This window comes from Oculina patagonica, chromosome 6, assembly GCF_052425735.1.
Source record: "Oculina patagonica isolate OP01 chromosome 6, crgOcupat, whole genome shotgun sequence".
NCBI lineage: Eukaryota > Metazoa > Cnidaria > Anthozoa > Scleractinia > Oculinidae > Oculina > Oculina patagonica.
This window is the reverse complement of record NC_135763.1, coordinates 33,878,267-33,897,678: the sequence shown is the minus strand read 5'-3', so window position 1 is coordinate 33,897,678 and position 19,412 is coordinate 33,878,267. Positions and strand designations below refer to the sequence as shown.

General features: G+C 38.2%; 1 protein-coding gene across 7 annotated transcripts in view; it reads right to left on the bottom strand.

Annotated features, from left to right (window-relative positions):
- Positions 1-19,401, bottom strand: part of LOC144657024 (enolase-like) — a 30,840-nt gene extending 11,439 nt beyond the window's left edge. Inside the window, exons 1-15 of one of the 7 annotated variants that reach the window (XM_078517305.1) lie at positions 19,260-19,361; positions 17,015-17,151; positions 14,283-14,375; positions 13,400-13,495; positions 13,125-13,183; positions 12,719-12,788; positions 11,660-11,727; positions 10,253-10,394; positions 9,668-9,757; positions 9,184-9,240; positions 8,934-9,014; positions 8,632-8,696; positions 8,192-8,246; positions 7,737-7,821; positions 7,412-7,440 (exon numbers count right to left, since the gene is read on the bottom strand). In XM_078517305.1, coding sequence (XP_078373431.1) covers positions 7,412-7,440; positions 7,737-7,821; positions 8,192-8,246; positions 8,632-8,696; positions 8,934-9,014; positions 9,184-9,240; positions 9,668-9,757; positions 10,253-10,394; positions 11,660-11,727; positions 12,719-12,788; positions 13,125-13,183; positions 13,400-13,495; positions 14,283-14,375; positions 17,015-17,123 — 1,099 coding nt within the window. In that variant the 5' untranslated portion in view covers positions 17,124-17,151; positions 19,260-19,361. Of the gene's footprint in view, positions 1-286; positions 429-1,352; positions 1,421-2,086; positions 2,157-4,459; positions 4,519-5,026; positions 5,123-5,950; positions 6,044-7,411; positions 7,441-7,736; positions 7,822-8,191; positions 8,247-8,631; positions 8,697-8,933; positions 9,015-9,183; positions 9,241-9,667; positions 9,758-10,252; positions 10,395-11,659; positions 11,728-12,718; positions 12,789-13,124; positions 13,184-13,399; positions 13,496-14,282; positions 14,376-17,014; positions 17,152-19,259 lie in introns of all 7 variants that reach the window. The other 6 variants (XM_078517310.1, XM_078517307.1, XM_078517306.1 and 3 more) reach the window with 6 other exon arrangements.
- Between the last annotated feature and the right edge of the window lie 11 nt (positions 19,402-19,412).

The following is a 19,412-nucleotide window of genomic DNA, read 5'->3' as shown; positions in this document are numbered from 1 at the left end:
CCATACCAACCCCATGAAAGGTCATTGGAAATTCCGAGGGGGTGGGGTCTAAAAAGCCAATTAAATTTGTAAAGGAAAGTACGGAGCCTAACTGGGTCTTCCGGAACAACACAACAAGCCATTTCCGATATATTAAAATTCTAACTTGGCTCCGAGGCTTGGGGGAATAAAACAAAGGATACCACTTTGAGGTTTAGGGAAGAATAAATCATTTCTTTTGTTTTTTCCCGCAAGCCTCAGAGCCAAGTTAGAATATTAATATATCTGAATTGGCTCATATTAATACCAGTCGGTAACAGCATAAACTCCTGCATGGCAAGTTTATTCCCAGCATGACTGCCGCCATTGATGACATTGAAAGCTGGCACAGGAAGAATCACTTCTTTGTTGCCAGCCAGGTCTGCAATATGCCGGTACAGAGGTACTCCCTAAAATAACAACAACAGCTGGTTAACCTACATAATTTTATAGAAAATGGTTTGAACCCAGGCAGGAGTATCAGTAGGTCAATCATATAGTGTAATTGTCCGAGTGATAGTAGTTCTGAGAAGAACTGTTGTTGGTGACTGAGGTTTTGACAACCTGAGCGGAAGTCATCTTTAGAGTCAAGTGAAAAGTTGCTGTCAGTCGATGAACTTTTCACTTGACTCTAAAGATGACTTCTGCTCAGGTTGTCAAAACCTCAGTCACCAACAACAGTTCTTCACAGAACTACTATCACCCGGCGATCGCACTATACAACCTACATAATTTTATTGAATAAAACAAGGTTATCACAACAAACTATGAACTAACAGAAAAATAAATAAGAAGGACTTCTTTGAAAAGAATAAATATTTACCTCTGGCTGTATTATTGTCTTGATTTAAAACTAAATTCTCAGTAATTCCATAAAAAGAAATGTATGGCACTCAGGAAGGAGAAATAAGATTTTCAACTTGGGATTGAAAGAGTTAATAGGAACCTTTAGATTGGACTACAAGTACAAGATTGAGTACTACCAGGTAGTGCGAGTTTTTAAACCAAATTTGTGTGCCTCCTAGAATCACTTATCACGCCAATCTTATCCCTAACGTTTATTTAAGTATTAGTCAGCAACAGTAAAGAGTTATAGTTCAGGGGATACAATTGTCAAGATTGTAATTACAAAGTCGTACTCATACTCGATCTCATACTCATAAACAACTCTAAAGGTCGCTAATGATCTTTTGTTCACAACATTGACTAATCAATAACTGACTTCTAATAAGCTTTTAACAAAACTTAATTTAAAGCACCTTGTGTTTAGAACCAATTTCAACTGAAAAGTTTACAAAATGCAGGGATAAACAGTAAGAAGCTATATTCCTTACCTTGTGAGCTGCTCCAGCTTTACAAACTGCCAGTGAAACTCCAAGAATTGCATTTGCGCCCAGTTTAGCTGGAAACATTAATTTAGTAAAAAAAATATTAATACATACATGTCCAATAAATCTTATGGACCAAGAAGGGCATGGGAAAAAATTGTAGAACAGTGGATTTGGCCAGTGCATAGATTGTGGATTTTTGCAATAAATTGAGTTCATTTACAGATTTGAAAAATACAGTGGATTACCAATCAGCTGAGAGTTTTGACCAGATTTCCAACTCTACTTCCCCCCCCCCCCTGCCAGTTGGGGGCCTTCTTTCAAATAAAAGGGGTGGGGATGCTCATCGAAAATTTCTAAAAGATCACTAAAAGAGACCAATCTGGGTGTGGCTCAAGCTTTCTTTGACCCATTAAAGATACCAAAACACTAAAAATAGACTTAATATTGATAATATATTTGTTTGTGTGCAACCCTAAACAAGACCTTGATGGTTAAAAATATTGGCGTTGTGTCCGGAACACCCTAAGTGAGATCAAAAATCTGAAATTTACGCCCTTAAAGAGATGACGAGCAGCCTCGCTCCTTTCATATGGGAGTTTCCCCTCCCTTGGGACTCCACCAGTCTGTTTGATCAAAACCTTTTAGTGAAAGGAGTCCCTGATATGCCCAAAGAAATATCTGCATAACAAGGGAAAATACGCAAGGGTACTCCTACAGTAACAACACAGAAAACATACTTTTGTTCTCAGTTCCATCAAGATCAAGCATAATTTTGTCTACATCTTCTTGTTTTGTCACATCCACATTCTGAAATAAATCAAATTTAACTCAAAGGAACTGTGTCACAGATTTAAGCCAAATTAATAAGACGTCAGAAAAATAGCCATCAGTTTGAGTGAAATATAAAAATAACCACGACTTAAAACAGTGAAGGTCTAAACATTTCAATAACACAACAAATACAAAAGAAAGCTGGTACACATGGACAAAAATTCAAAAAGATTAAAACAGATTGCGACATGTTTTTTCAAAGTTGATCTCTTTTGTTTGTAACTTTAAGTTATAATGCTTGGGAGACATATTTGTTTGAAATGAAGCTATGGGTTTGTCATTTAGATCCATAGAGTAGACTGAAGTAATTTCTTCCTAAAGATTAAGTTTCATAGGGAGTATTCGGCAAATCTTAATAAAATAGATTAAAGGTAGATAAATGATATATTTGAATTAAAAGAAAAATAAAATAAAATTTCTTTAGTGAGGAATTTTAGAAAAAAACAAAAACAATGAAACCGTGTTGGAAAGAAAAGATGTTAAATCACTAATCCAGAACTCGGCGTTGAAGACCTGTCCACTTGATCCCATGCCCTCCCGCTTGGTCAGCAAATGTGACGCTCTACTTCCGGTCATCACTTCAATCGTAAATAAATCATTAAAAGCTGGTCACTTTCCTGAGAGTTGGAAGGAAGCGCTAGTTTGCCCATTACTCAAGAAGCCTGGTCTCGATATTACATTTAAGAACTTCAGACCAGTTAGCAATTTGGCTTTCCTATCGAAGCTTACGGAGAAGGCAGTCTTTCATCAGATACATGATCATATGGTTGATGTGGGCTTATACCCGATCGCGCAATCGGCTTACAGAGAGAACCACAGCACTGAAACTGCACTCCTGAAAGTCAAAAACGACATCCTCCTAAACATGAATAAGCAGCATGTAACTCTACTCGTGCTGTTAGATCTTAGCGCTGCTTTTGACACAGTTGACCACGATATCTTGCTGAAGGCACTCAAAAAGCGGAGACTTGGAGGCAGGGCATTTGAGTGGTTCCGATCGTATCTATCAGGACGCTGTCAGCGGATATTGGTTCGTGGGTGTCAGTCTAAGACTTTCTATTTGAACTGCGGGGTTCCTCAAGGCTCCTGTCTTGGGCCGCTCTTGTTTACGATCTATACGAGCTCGCTACTAGATGTCATTCAAGATTTTCTTCCATCTGTCCATTGCTACGCAGATGACACCCAACTTTACATCTCCTTTAGCCCTGCAGATGAAATGGGTCACTCAGATGCTATTGCTGCCATCGAGCGTTGTATTCAGGTCATCAGGAGTTGGATGCATGATAATAAACTACTACTGAATGAGGATAAGACTGAGTTTCTTCTGATTGGCACAAAACAGCAGCTTGCCAAAGTAAACACCTCGCACATTACAGTCGGTAATGCAAACATAGTTCCGCAATCTCCTGTTAAGAATCTTGGAGTCTGGCTTGACTCAAACTTATCTATGGTGGATCATATCACTAAGACCAGTTCCGCAACGTTCTATCATCTCTACAACATTAGAAGAATTGGAAGGTTCTTAACCAAAGAATGCACAGAAACACTGATTCATGCTTTTATATCAAGCCGGCTTGACTATTGTAACAGTCTCCTATTTGGAGTGCCTGAACGCCATCTTCAAAAATTACAAAGGGTTCAGAATGCAGCTGCGCGATTGATTTTCCAGGAGAGCAGATATTGCCACATCACACCTCTGCTCAAGTCATTGCACTGGTTGCTTGTTACATATCGTATAGTTTTTAAAATTTTGTTGATTACTTTTAAAGCCGTACATGGTCTTGCTCCAGCCTACATAAGTGAACTTATTTCCGTTAGAGAAACTGCTGGAAGACACTACCTGCGTTCCAACAATGGTTTACGCCTTAATTATAGCCAAAGTAAATCACTCGCAACGCTTGGGTATCGCTCTTTTCATGTGGCCGCCCCTAAATTATGGAACGATCTTCCAAGTGAAATAAGAAACATGCCATCTCTGCAAAGTTTTAAGAAAGCCATCAAGACCTTTTTATTTTTAAAAGCTTTTTAATTGTACATTTCTTTTTATAGTCATATACATTTTAATCTTTTTTAGCTTGTGAATTTAAATTTTAAATTTTTAGTTTTTTTTTAACTATATTGTAATGCGCAACTGAAAATTTTTAAATTGATAATTGCGCAATATAAGTAAATTATTTATTATTATTTATTATTACCATTTTACAATATGCAGCATTTCATCAAATAAATCATATCATAAAGGATAGTCATGGTGGCTATTATAGGTATAATTTTTTCACCTTAGAAATGAGAGCTGGTCCAATGACTTTGTTGACATTCTCAACAGCTTTAAGAACTCCTATCACAATCAAGAGAAAGAATATTATTATTTACAACATATCAAGAAAAAAACTATTGCTTATCAAGCTCTCGTGAAAAAAAAAAAAACATGATGCAAATTAATTTTACATCCAATTGCGTATGCGTGTTAATAGCAGACGTTGATTGATGCGATGTTCATCGTTGTCTGTTTAGCGTATTTACAGACGTGGATGTTTCCTGTTTTATTTAAGCAAACGGCTAACAAATCCGCAGAGTGTGACCGTCTCATCTGTATTCTACATTTTTGTGACTGTAAGCTGCTATGATATTTTATGATTTTACTGTAAAATTTCAAGAAATACTGCGAATAATTTTTTTTGTGTGTTATTTATTTGAAAGCTGTGTACGTGACCGGTCAAAATGACCGCCGAACCAAAATTTTGTCCGGACAAATCGTCATTTTGGCCGGACATTGTCCGTTGACCAGCCGTTATTTTGAGCCCTGCAAACAGCTTAAGCATTCGACTTAAATACAAAATATTTACCTTTTCCAAGAAATCGTTTTGGATCCTTGTCTCTAAGCTCAAGAGCTTCATAGATGCCAGTTGATGCACCTGATGGAACCGCAGCACGGAATGACCCTGAGACAAAGAAGCCATGTTAAATTGATTAAAAAATTTGCTTTCTCAAGTGGAAAGCAAGGGCAGAGGGGTTAACTTTAAATATTTCACTGTGCTATTATCACAAAGAGGTTTCAAAGCTGTAACAGGTTGTTAGTACCACATTCAAGAGACACCCTGGACAATCAATAAATGATCCTCAGCCATGTCAGGATGTTTTTTCCATGCTACCTTACTGAGTCTTAATCACATTTTGGAATAATTACATTAAACGCAACTCATCCATCGAACCGCTAATTACATTTCAATAGCAGTCATGAACTCTGCTCAACCAATGGTTGCATTTTTTGCAATCAACTTAAGTTCAATCAACTTAAGTTAGTAGACCTCTCAGGAAATAGTTAACTTAAACATGTCTGGGAAATGTGATTTACCGTAGTGGATTTTTCTTGAAGGTTCGTTGGCAGTAGTCATACATTGTCCATGTTATTACAACCCTCCAAGTTTACCTTTTTCCTTAGTGGCCATTTGGCCACCAACTGCTCAAGTTTTGTTTGCCAGTGAAAAATTTTAGTCACCAAATTAAGCTGATGCTTTCAATCATTCCTCTCAATTTTGGTCGCCTGGCTGGCGACCTTGGTTCAAATTTAGTCGCCAGCTCCAAAATTTTAGTCGCCATGGCGACTAAAATGGTCTTAACTTCGTCTTGGAGGGTTGTATTATACAATCATGTACTTTCAGACTGTAATTTACCAAAAACTGTTTTTGACCTGATCACCCATGAAAGTTTATGCAGATCTGATGGTGAAACAGTACAGCACATAACTAGAATTTGATCAATTTATTTACCTTTGGATGTTGTGATATCAACTTCGACAGTGGGGTTTCCACGGCTGTCTAATATTTCACGAGCACAAATCTTGCTAACACCAGACATCTTAACTGTAAAAAATTATTATTAAAAAATTTCATTGTTTTCTTATCATATTGATTATAACTTGAAAGCCCCTGCAAGCACCAAAGTCGTTTTATCTTATTTCTTCTAGCTGTAATGTACCAGAGAGATTACCCCAGGGGGGGGGGGGGGGTACTCAGGATTTCAAGTGACAGGGATCATCGAATGGGAGCAAAAATCACGACCCAAAAAGTCTCTAGAGTTTCCAAAAAAATCCCTGAAACTTGTTAAATACGCACTGGGACACTTTGCAGACTACTGTATGACCAGTTAATACCACATGAAATGTGAAGCGACACCATCTTTAACTACAGTCGAAGCTCTCTTAACGGACACTCTCGTAAGCGGACAGCTCTACTTACGGCCACCTTGTTTGAAACCCCGTTTTAACTCCCATACAAACTCTGTATTTTTACATTCTCGTAGGCGGACATTCCCGTAACCGGCCGCGGACACTTTCAGAGATTACGACTTAGACTTTTTCTTTGTTTTTAAGCTCCCGTAAGCGAACACCCGAAAGAAAATCCTACTTACAACCTCTGCATCCTGTTATTATCAATCAAATTCACGTCACCGTTTGTGACAATGATTTCACAGTTATTACAGTACCACATTTTAGTGCTTGTTTTGTCGTCATCCATGTTCGTCCGGTTATTGTTAGCTGGGCAAGCTCCCGTAAACGGCCATCTTTCCCCTACACCTCTAGTGGCCGCTTACGAGAACCATTCTCGTAAGCGGCCAGCTCCAGTTACGGACACTTTTTTCGCGTCCCGAGGGTGTCCGCTTACGAGAGCTTCGACTGTAGTTTGTTTTAATTTATAGTTTCGCAGAACTTTTACACAAATCTTTAAGATTGCTTTAACACCCCAAAAAATCCAAAATTAAATCAAGCCACCCCTAAAAAGGCAAATTTTCCTACCCCAAAAAATCCCGGAAAAAATTTCTAACCCAAAAAATTCCTTCAATCATCCTGTACCTTGAAATCCTGAAACCCGTGCCCCTGGGGAGATTAGTGAATATCCAATAACTGAATCTGAGGTGGCAATTGGTAACAATTTTTTTTGGTGGCACTTTATTTGCAAGATGTAGATATTTTCAGTGGGCATAAGGCTGAAAATTCTGTGAGACATGCATTTTTAAAAGATGACTGACCATCCCTAATAACATGTACTGGGTATGTTAGATATATTGTATGGAAAACCTGTACTTTGATAGCTTTAATTTTTCAGCCTGACCCAAACTACTGCAGAATCAACAGCAAACGTTCCTACACAAACTTGCATTCTTTGCTGATCATCAGCTTTCGGATCATGACCTCTCAAGAACATAATTTACTGACACTTTGTAAAGCAAAAGTTTTGGGTTTGTCACAGTCAAGTCATCCCTGATAGAAAAAATAACAAAATAACTTAGTAGTGAAATGTTTACTCTTGCCAATGTGGAAACATAGATCGTGAAAACATTTATACCAATTGATGATTACAAAAAACTCTTTATTTTAAGTTACAACTAAAAGATTCACACATGGCTGCCTTCTTTAACTGGTTACCCAAGTATCCTTAGCTGGAGAGCAGCTGGGGAGGGGAGAGGGGAGCTTAGATGCACAAAAGATGTCACTTCAATGTGAACTTTGTACTTTTTGTCTAAATGTACTGAAGCTAAGTTTTTTAAAAACCTTACCCAACAATCTGGATACCAATTGATTGTGTCAGCTGAGTCCATGCGTCCCAGTGATCCTGGTCAAATGCATCTTCAATGGACACCACTTAAAAAATAAATCAAAACGCCCATATTGAACCTTGATATCAACATAGAAATTCTCCTAGATTTCCTACAGTACTAACTAAGAAAATTTCATTGTTGAACCTGCACAGGCAACTCTGGTTCTATAGTGTTTTTTAACTTTTACGTCTCCAGATAAAACCCTTGTGTGTGACCATTCAAATGAAAGCTGCTTAGCAGTACTTTCACGAGGTTCTGTTTATTGAGCTGCACAAGGTGGTTCTACCTTTAAAGGCTGTGGAGGAAACCCCAGTGTGTGACCATTCAAATGAAAGCTTTTGAGCAGTACTTTCATGTGATACACATGAGAGGACTAGGTGGTTCTAACTTTTAAGTAAAAAGTAAGTGCTTACCTGGATAGTTAGTTGTGAAATCTTTATACATTGCTGACAACTGGTCACCAGTAATCTGTGGGTAAGGTAAACAAAGGCTTATAAAAAGACCTTCCATAAAAACAATACCTTAAAATTACCATCTTTCTTTCTCTATTTTAGGCAGGACGCATTTGACATTGCAGATGCTAGCAGTATGGAGGATGCGTGTCACATATGTTCCTGATAAAAGTGGCCATGCTTGCCACTGTAGTGGTTGGAGCATCAGACTGGTGTGTGGAAGGTCATGTGTTTGATTCCAGTGTTAGACTTGGAATTTTTAATAAATTTCATACCATGCTTGTCACAACAGAAATAGCATTTTTCTTGCACATTTATATGTATAAATCAAATATCATGCCAATCAACCAACCATTACACATGTATGGGATTTTTCTACTACTCTGTGTTCGGGTACTTACCCATTTTGATGGATCTGAGTTTGGATTCTTGAAGTCCAAATCATACTTTCCATCCTTGTGGAATTCTATTATAAACAGGAGGAAAATAACCAATTTAATATTATAAGCTTAGTGAGTTGTGTTAGAGCTGAAATACAAGTAAACCCCAGTAAGAGATGAATTTTTTTCACATCCAAGGTAAGAAATAAAAATCACCTGTTTTAGGGAGTTAAATGTCTTACCTTACCCCCCTAACTCCATAAATAATACAACAATCAATGTTTTTTTAAGTACACATTATTTTAAATAATGATTAATTGTACCTGAAGCTGCAACATCCATGCCGATTTGTATTTTACCAGTGTAGCCTGCTTTTTCAATAGCATTCTTCAACAACTCAAGACCTGTAAAAATGTATGCAAATTATCAAAGAAGCGTACATGTTTTAAACAGTTATAAACATAAATTTGAAGGAATCAGTTTAGCACCAAAGGATTTAACTTTTTAGTCAATTTGAATGAAGATTGTTCAATGGAATTTGGATGGATATATTAGCAAACCATGAAACCTCACCTTCCCTGTTGTCCTGAATGTTTGGTGCAAAGCCTCCTTCATCACCTACATTGACAGCTAAAGGAAGAAACAGTTTCCACATTAAATAATCTGGGAGGCCATGGGTTTGATTCCCATTGAGGACTCAGATTTTTTCTTTGTCCCATGCTTGTGTCATTGTTAAACAATAATCTTCTTCATAAGTATCCACATATTTAGCCTTAGAAAGTAACTACATCAGACCAAAATGACACATATCTCCAGAGCTTATCCCAGTTTCAGTAGCATTACATAATTAATTTGATGCTAGTCCATTGCAGGGTTACTCCCAGTATTAACTTCACAGATAACCATTTATAAACCTGATAGTATTGAAGAGAGGCATTATCAGAGTACCCCATGGTAAATTGTTTTGCTCAAGAACAAAATGTTATTACCCCAAACTGGCTGACTACCCAATCTGGAGTCACTGCATGTCACACAATTTAAAATACATTTAATTTACCATCAATTCCATATTGTTTCTTCACAACATTTTTCAGGTGCTGATAGATTTCTGCACCCATCCTCATTGCCTCGCTGAAAGTGCTAGCGCCTAATAAAAGCATAATGTTTGTTCATTTTTTTAAAAGTTAATGAAAATATTATTAATATGCAGAGTTACATCTTGGAATCCCGATTTCTTTAACCCTCAGTTTGTCAAACCTCTAAATAACTGGAACAAAATGTCATTCCCCTTCCCTCAGTCAAACATTGGAATTTAACCCCTGATTTCTCAACTCCCGTATTTCTGAGGAGGCTAAAGAAATTCCGATTTTACTGCACTGCCTAAATATCACTTATCCCTGAACTCTCACATTCATTGTGTAGCTTTATACAATGTGCAGTTCCATAAAATATCCATACCCACCCTGTGAAAGGTCATTGGAAATTCCGAGGAATGGGGGTGGGGGGGGGGGTCCTTGAAAGCAAAAATTTTTAATGGAAAGTATGGAGCCTAACTGGGTTTTCCAGAGGGGTGGGGAATGGGTAATTGAGTTATTTGTGGGAGGGGTATGGATATATTTTGGAACAACACAATTTCAATTACCTGTTGGTAACAGCATAAACTCCTGCATGGCAAGTTTATTCCCGGCATGACTGCCGCCATTGATGACATTGAATGCTGGCACAGGAAGTATCACTTCTTTGTTGCCGGACAGGTCTGCAATATGCCTGTACAGAGGTACACCCTAAAATAACAACAAAAGCTTATTGTAAATTAACCCATGTATTAGAGAAAACCAGGGCCCGGTTGTTCAAAGCACGATTAAGCTAATCCAGGATTAGCGTGAATTTTGAATTCAATTTTAAAACATTTCGTTGAGGTTTTCTTTTTATATTCTTTGTCCCCCAGTTTTGACGTGGATCAATCTCAAATTTCACAAAACATTAGCTATGGAAAAGCCTTCAAAAGAAGAGAAATTAAAACCTCGATCATCTTTTAATCCTGGGTTAGCATTAATCGCCTTTCGAACAACCCGGCCCAGGACATGATAGGTTAGTGCAGTGGACTTGGGATTTAGCAGTTCAGGTTTCAGCACTGGCCAAGGTGATTACCAGTGCATATTTTGTGTTCTAGGGTAAGACACTATACTCTCACAGTGCCACTCTCTACCCAGCAGTAAACTGTCAGGTAAAAGCTGACAAAATACAAAGTAGTGTCCCATCCAGAGTAGCAATACTCCTAGTGACTTCAATTCATGTTATCAAAACCGGAATAAGCGAGGACAGTCTGGATCACTGAGGCAGAGTGCAGACTTCACTTAGCCATGACTTAAAACTACTGAATGATGTAATCTCCATTTACTTCAAGCAATCTAAATCAGTTTCTGACACACAACTGGGAGCCATGCCAAGCCGAACCACACAGCCTGACCTTTATTAAAACAATAACTCTAATACATCAAGAAAAAATGACTGAATCAAAAAAGACTCCCAATAAAATAAACAAAACAATATGAAGACACGAATCAAGCGAACGAAACTACATGGTCCCTTAATGAAAACACCAACTCAATTGCCCCTAGAATTACTCCATGGGTGGGTGGGTGGGGGGTGTCAGGCAATGGCGGATGGCAAACGCAAAGTGAACCGTGAACGTCTCACGTGACCTGAAACCCCCCATACACTCGAACCCAGGCTCCCAGCCGTGTGGGAGAAAAACGTTTTCCGCTTCTTGCGTTCCTCAGCCAGCGGAAAACCACACTTACTTTCTTTTTACAACAAGTAACAATAGATCTTGTCTTGATATAAAACTAAATTCTCAGCACTACCATAAGAAGATATGTATGGTACTCAGGAAGGATTAAGATTTTCATCTTGGGATTGAAAGCGTTAATGATCTTTTGTTCCCAACACTGAAGCTTTTAACAAAACTTAATTTAAAGCACCTTGTGATTACAACAATTTTCTACGAAAAAGGGGATAACAGCTCTACAAAAGCTATATTCCTTACCTTGTGAGCTGCTCCAGCTTTACAAACTGCCAGTGAAACTCCAAGAATTGCATTTGCACCCAGTTTAGCTAAAAACATTAAGTAAAACAAAAATATGAATACAGACCAATAGTTCTTATGGACCAAGAAGGACGTTAAAAGTTTGTATATTGGAGGATTTTACAAGTGCACAGATTGTGGACTTTTGCAATAAATCGAGCTCATTTACAGATTTGAAAAATACAGTGGATTACAGATCAGCTGAGAGTTTTGGCCAGATTTCCAACTCTATCCCCCCCCCCCCCCAGTTGGGGGCCTTTTTTCATATAAAAGGAGTGGGGATGCTCACCGAAAATTTTTAAAAGCCAACTAAAAGAGACCAATCTGGGCATGGCTCAGGCTTTCTTTGACCCGTAAAAGATACCAAAACACGAAAAAAAAAAAAGACTTACTATTAATAAAATGTACTTGTTCATTTACAACCCTAAACAAGACCTTGACAGTTAAGAATATTCATTTGGCAGTTTGCCCGGAACACCCTAAGTGAGACAAAAAATCCGAAATTTACACCCCTAAGCAAGACGACAAGCATCCTCGTCCCTTTCATATAGAAGTTCCCCCACCCTCTCCCTTGGGACGGCACCTGTCTGTTTGATCAAAACCTTTGAGTTCCAGTGAGAGGAATCCCTGATATGCCCAATGAAATATTTGCATAACAAGGAAAAATAAGTGAGGGTAGTCTAAGGGTAGGTAGGTAAAGTCTGTCTCCGAGCCAAGTGGCTCATACAGCCGGAGCTTATCCCGGTTTCAGTAGCATTAAGCGACTAGGAGTATTGCTACTCCCCCCTGGATGGGATGCTAGTCCATCGCAGGGTTACACCCCAGCAGTAAATTCGCCGGTACCCATTTATACACCTGGGTGGAGAGAGGCACTGTGAGAGTAAAGTGTCTTGCCCAAGAACAGAACGCAGCGCCCCGGCCAGGCCTCGAACCCGGGCCGTTTAACTCGGAGTCAAGCGCACTAACCATTAGGCCACCGCGCCTTCCTAAGTCTAAGGGTAACAACACAAAAAAACATACTTTTGTTCTCAGTTCCATCAAGATCAAGCATAATTTTGTCTACATCTTCTTGTTTGGTCACATCCACATTCTAAAACAAATGAAATATATTAACAGGAGGCTCACAACATTTTCTAGCACTTTGCAGCTCTTACACTTACGAAAAGTTAACCAGTTGCTGCTTCAATATTGATATCAAACAAATGTCCAATTACTGTACAATTTGTGTTTTCAAGTTTTTTCATGACGCCACTTGCCATCAAAGGAACAGTATAACCTGTGTAAAACACCCATTATTTTCCTTTTTAGCACCTATAACTTAAAAGCGAGTCAGATGACCCCCATTTTTAATGCAGAATGCACTATTGTGATGGTTTGTTGGGGATGTCGTCCACTAACATAGTAATGCTATAACCCTATTTTTCACCTTAGAAATGAGAGCTGGTCCAATGACTTTGTTAACATTCTCAACAGCTTTTAGAACTCCTATCACAATCAAGAGAAAGAATATGATTACAAACCACATATCAAGAAAAAATTTACGGCAAATCAAGCTTTCATGAATAAAAAAACATATACTACATGCAATTTAATTTTACATTCCAAACACAGGGTTAAAAAATGATTTTTTGACTATAAAATATTATTTTAAATTTCTTAAAATCATCTTAGTTTAACTTTCATGACACTGTTTATGTTCACCTTTTCCAAGAAATCGTTTTGGATCCTTGTCTCTAAGCTCTAGAGCTTCATAGATGCCAGTTGATGCACCTGATGGAACCGCAGCACGGAATGACCCTGAGACAAAGAAACCATGTAAAATTGATTAAAAATTTGCTTTCTCAAGTGGAAAGCAAGGGCAGAGGGGTAAAGTTTAAATATTTCACTGTGCTATTATCATAAAGAGATTTCAAAGCTGTAACAGGTTGTGAGTACCACATTCAAGAGACAATCAATAAATGATCCTCAGTCATGTTAGGATGTATTTTCCATGCTACCTTACTGAGTCTTACTTCATTTTGGAATAATTAACATTAAACGCAACTCATCCATCGAACCGCTAATTACATTTCAATAGCAGTCATGAACTCTGCTCAACCAATGGTTGCATTTTTTGCAATCAACTTAAGTTAGTAGACCTCTCAGGAAATAGTTAACTTAAACATGTCTGGGAAATGTGATTTACCATAGTGGATTTTTCTTGAAGGTTCGTTGACGGTAGTCATACATTGTCCATGTTATTACAACCCTCCAAGTTTACCTTTTTCCTTAGTGGCCATTTGGCCACCAACTGCTCAAGTTTTGTTTGCCAGTGAAAAATTTTAGTCACCAAATTAAGCTGATGCTTTCAATCATTCCTCTCAATTTTGGTCGCCTGGCTGGCGACCTTGGTTCAAATTTAGTCGCCAGCTCCAAAATTTTAGTCGCCATGGCGACTAAAATGGTCTTAACTTGGAGGGTTGTATTATACAATCATGTACTTTCAGACTTTAATTTACCAAAAACTGTTTTTGACCTGATTACCCATGAAAGTTTATGCAGATCTGATGGTGAAACAGTACTAGAATTTGATCAATTTATTTACCTTTGGATGTTGTGATATCAACTTCGACAGTGGGGTTTCCACGGCTGTCTAACATTTCACGAGCACAAATCTTGCTAACACCAGACATCTTAACTGTAAAAAATTATTATTAAAAAATTTCATTGTTTTCTTATCATATTGATTATAACTTGAAAGCCCCTGCAAGCACAAAAGTTGTTTTATCTTATTTCTTCTAGCTGTAATGTATCAGAGAGATTACCCCAGGGGGGGGGGTACTCAGGATTTCAAGTGACAGGGATCATCGAATGGGAGCAAAAATCACAACCCAAAAAGTCTCTAGAGTTTCCAAAAAAATCCCTGAAACTTGTTAAATACGCACTGGGACACTTTGCAGACTACTGTATGACCAGTTAATACCACATGAAATGTGAAGCGACACCACCTTTAACTAGTTTGTTTTATTTTATAGTTTCGCAGAACTTTGCACAAATCTTTAAGATTGCTTTAACACCCCAAAAAATCCAAAATTAAATCAAGCCACCCCTAAAAAGGCAAATTTTCCTACCCAAAAACAGGGGTTTCAATAAGTTTTGAAGTAGGCGGCGGACCCTTTTATAGTAGGCGGCTGTGATATGGAGGGGCCGTAAGGCCCCTCCCCTCTAGGGGGGTCTGGGGGCATGCCCCCCCAGAAAATTTTTAAATCTAGAGGCCTGGAAATGCCATTTCCTGCATTCTGGCATCCATTTCAGTACTAATTATTGATTGTGTGGTTCCAGAAAATATCCATACCCCCACCACGGAGGGAATTGGAAATTCCAGAGGGGTTGTCAAGGGCCCAGGAAATTCCGAAGGGGAAGGGGGGCTGCCAGTGAAATTATGTTTCCAGACGGTCAAGTTTGATGCAGTGCCAACTAGTTTCAAAATCGTTTCTTACCTACTTTACAAATGTTTTACATAGCAAAAATAGCACCCTGGGTTCTTGATTCACAATCGTTTTACATTTAAAACGGGTTTTCTTTCTCCTGAAAGCACTCTGAAAGCAAACAATTTCACTGAAATCCTCCATGCTCGTCAGTGGAAGCGGCCGCCATTACTTGTCACCAGTCCCCCGAAACTTGTCACGTGGTTTGACCGAAATGCACTGGTGTCAAGCATTGCTTGTTTCACGTTCGATCGAAGGAAAATCGTCCTTGTTTGTGAAACGTTTCACGTTTATTAGCGATGAAAATAGTGTAATGATGTCAAAAACTTGAGATTTACTTGTTCTTGTTATTTCTGGCTATTTGTTTGTAATTTTCCTGTTAAATTTTGCTTTCTCAGCGAGCATTAGCGATTTTGCGATCACGTCTACGGTGAATGTTATATCAACACTTTTCAAATCCGTGTTCTGATACATTTAGCGGTTTTCCAAAGTGATTGGAATGAAAAGGGATGGATGGTTATACAAAAAGGTAATTTGACAAGTGACTACCAGATATTTTGTCTGTTTTCTTTTGAGGAAAATTCTGTATTTTGCAGACCTCTCAAGTCTCACGATTTTGTCGTGAGACTCACGGTTTTCACTTCAATCTCACAGTGAGATTTTATTCCATATTTCATATTTAACAGGTGAGAAATTGTGTGACTCGAGAAACTCAAGGAACTCGAATGAAATTTAATGTTAGTTAATGTTAGAAGGTCTTAGAAAGTAGGCGGCGATGATTTGGAAAGTAGGCGGCGAAATTCGCCGGTTGCCGGCTTCTATTGAAACCCCTGCAAAAAAATCCCGGGAAAAATCTCTAACCCAAAAAATTCCTTCAATCATCCTGTACCTTGAAATCCTGAAACCCGTGCACCTGGGGAGATTACTGAATATCCAATAACTGAATCTGAGGTGGCAATTGGTAACAATTTTTTTTTGGTGACACTTTATTTGCAAGATGTAGATATTTTCAGTGGGCATAAGACTGAAAATTCTGTGAGACATGCATTTTTAAAGGATGACTGGCCATCCCTAATTACATGTATGTTAGATATATTGTATGGAAACCTGTACTTTGATAGCTTTAATTTTTCAGCCTGACCTATACTACTGCAGAATCAACAGCAAAGGTTCCTACACAAACTTGCATTCGTTGCTGATCATCGGCTTTCGGATCATGACCTCTCAAGAACATAATTTACTGACACTTTGTAAAGCAAGAGTACCGTATTTTCTCAATTAAACGCCCCCGGCATTTATTTCAAACTTGGCTTGGTAAACCGGGCCTTTATTTGAAGCCGGCGTTTAATCGGGGCCCAGCGTTTATTAAAGGACTGCCAATTTCTCAGATTGATTTATTGTTACCGATCTTTGAGACCAACCTGAACGGGCATTTTGTCAAGGCGGGACGATTTTTCTCTTCGTTCTTCCTCGAAAAACTGTCCCTGGGTATCCAAAGGTGATTATTACCCAAGGGTACATTATTACCCTGTTATTACGGATTAAATAGTTTATGTTGCAATCAAGATTTGTGGCAAACAGAATATATTTACTTGTTAGCTTGGCCTCAAATAAACGGCGGGACCTTGAACAAACGCCCCCGGCGTTTATTTAAAAACTAGCAATTTTGACCTGGCGTTTATACAAGGCCGGCGTTTAATCGGGGTCCGGCGTTTAATCGAGAAAATACGGTAATACAATTCAAATTTTGTCAGTTACATATTTATCATTTTTATTTTATGAGAAATCATACTGCATGTAAAGAGATTTAAAATGCAAAACATGTTTTAAAAGGGTGAAAGGAAGTCACCTTGTGCAAGGGCAGGGGTGGTGAACAAACTACGTCTGAACAGGTTAAGTTGACACGAGGTTACGACAATTCTTCCCACCAAGAACTGGGAGGACCTTATGAAATTCATTCCATTCAGCGCAACATGGGACCAAACTCTAAATCCAAAGAGAAATTTTCTGATATTGAAGGAAATTAAATATTATCTCCCAACTACTACTTTTATCCTTGTATGAAGATGAACTTACATGGAAATATTGAATGCCGGTCATAACTCCCCCAAGATAAAACACCCCCGAGACATAAGGCCCCCTTTGAGACATGACGCCCCCCATCATAAGACATATTTATTTACATATTTATGGTGTACCCTAAATACTCCATATTTACTCTATACTTATGGTGGATTTCCACTGACGCGTAATTTTTTACGTGCGTGAACAAAATTAGAGACAATGTATGAATGGCCTGCGTAAACGTGTACGCAAGCCGTTCATACATTGTCTCTAATATTTTTACGCACGTAAAAAATTACGCGTCAGTGGAAATCCACCATTAATGTTTTTTAACGTGAAAATACGAAATTATACAAGGAATTTTATAAGTGTGACCTAGTGCGAAAACTAGCGAATATATACTAGTTATGCAACGCTTTCGAGTGGTATACTATGGAATATCCCACGAGTCACTTGTATTTTCTCGGTATACACACGAGCCTTTAGGCGAGTGTGTATGCCAAGAAAATACAAGTGACAAGTGGGATATTCCATAGTATACCACGAGAAAGTGTTGTGTAACTATTTTATACCATGCCATAGAAAATACGCTTACTAAATTTCTTCGAGAATACAGTCGCAGCGCACTATGGGAAGGTTGGGTTGAATACCGTCGAATATACAACGGCTTTCCTGTATTCTGATTGGCTGTATTTTCTATGGCATGGTATAAAAGAAAATACAACATCGATCTGATTGCACCGTGAACTAGTAAGTATCTTTAGTTATTCATCTTACTACTCATCGCTTACATGGATCGAGCAACAAAAACAGTTTAATGTAACGCAACGTAAACAGGCCAGTAAACTACTTTCATGTCATTTATTTATTTTATTAAATCCTCAGATCTTTCTTTTCTCTTGTCTTTCTCTAAATATATACAGTCGAACCTCGATTATCCGGACCTCGATTATCCAGATTTCTCGATTATCCGGACTTCCCTCTCTGGTCCCAATTTTTTCATGAGCTATCAATGTCTTTGGAATTTTTGTTTGTGAGGATGATTAACAGCTGATTTATCGTTATTATAAAGCAACTTTTCTTTTTTTTCCTGTTTTATGTGGAAAAATGCGCCGAAGATGCACAGGTTAGCGAACTTTGCGGATCCGCACCACCCCATACTTTCGATTATCCGTGCTCTCGATTATCCGGACTATTTAGCCTAGTCCCGACGAGTCCGGATAATCGAGGTTCGACTGTATCGCAATAGGGGGCATTTCGGCTTATGATAGGGGGTGTCATGTCTTATAGGGGGCATTATGTCTCAGGGCATTTTATCATGGGGGCGTTATGACCGGTTACCAAAATATTGTATCCTTAACTTGAATACGTAATTGTGGGATCTGGACAAAACCATTTGGGAACACAGATCAACAAAATTTGCTGACCCCAAATTTTAAAACTAAGTTAATTTACTGAAAACAAAGGCATCAATCTTATCATCATGACGATCAAAAAGAGGAATAATGAAAAATTCAATATTTTCTTGACCAGTGACATCATTCTAATTTTCTACATCCCAGACTTTCTGGGTGTGGTAAGCAAATATATTTTCCTTTATAAAAAAAAAAAACAAAAGCCCCTGACCAGCTGTCAGTCTTGTTCAAATAAAATATTGCAACAAATCATAATAAGCTGCTGAAGGATTGTGGAATCTCGATGAACGTGCCACGAGTCAGGTCTGCTTTATGATCTAACAATCACACGAAAGAAAAACTTGTATGATGGTTCGGAACTTCAACTGCAAGTCCAAAATCGAAATGTCAAAAAACTAGTTCGCATTAACTTATGTGGTAATTATTTTTTTACGAGCTTTTTGTTTTAATTTTTTTTTGGCCAGGGACAAGTTGCAGTGGATTATTGGAATAAAATGATCTTGCATAATTTTGCTACAAAACGCTGAAAAATTCACGACGATCGTAAAGATCTTTCAAACATAAGCTAAAACCCTTACAAACAAGTGCACAAAATAAAGAAGACTGTCAACTTACGGTTAATGGAAGCAGATTTTGTAGTTTCACTGACAGTGCAGAGCGAGACTCCTTGCAGAGAGAACGGGAAAGAGCAGCCTCTTCTGTGAATAAAAGCGGGAATGCCATTGGTCAAAAATAAATCGATGATCGATTAGTGAAAAAGTTAACCAA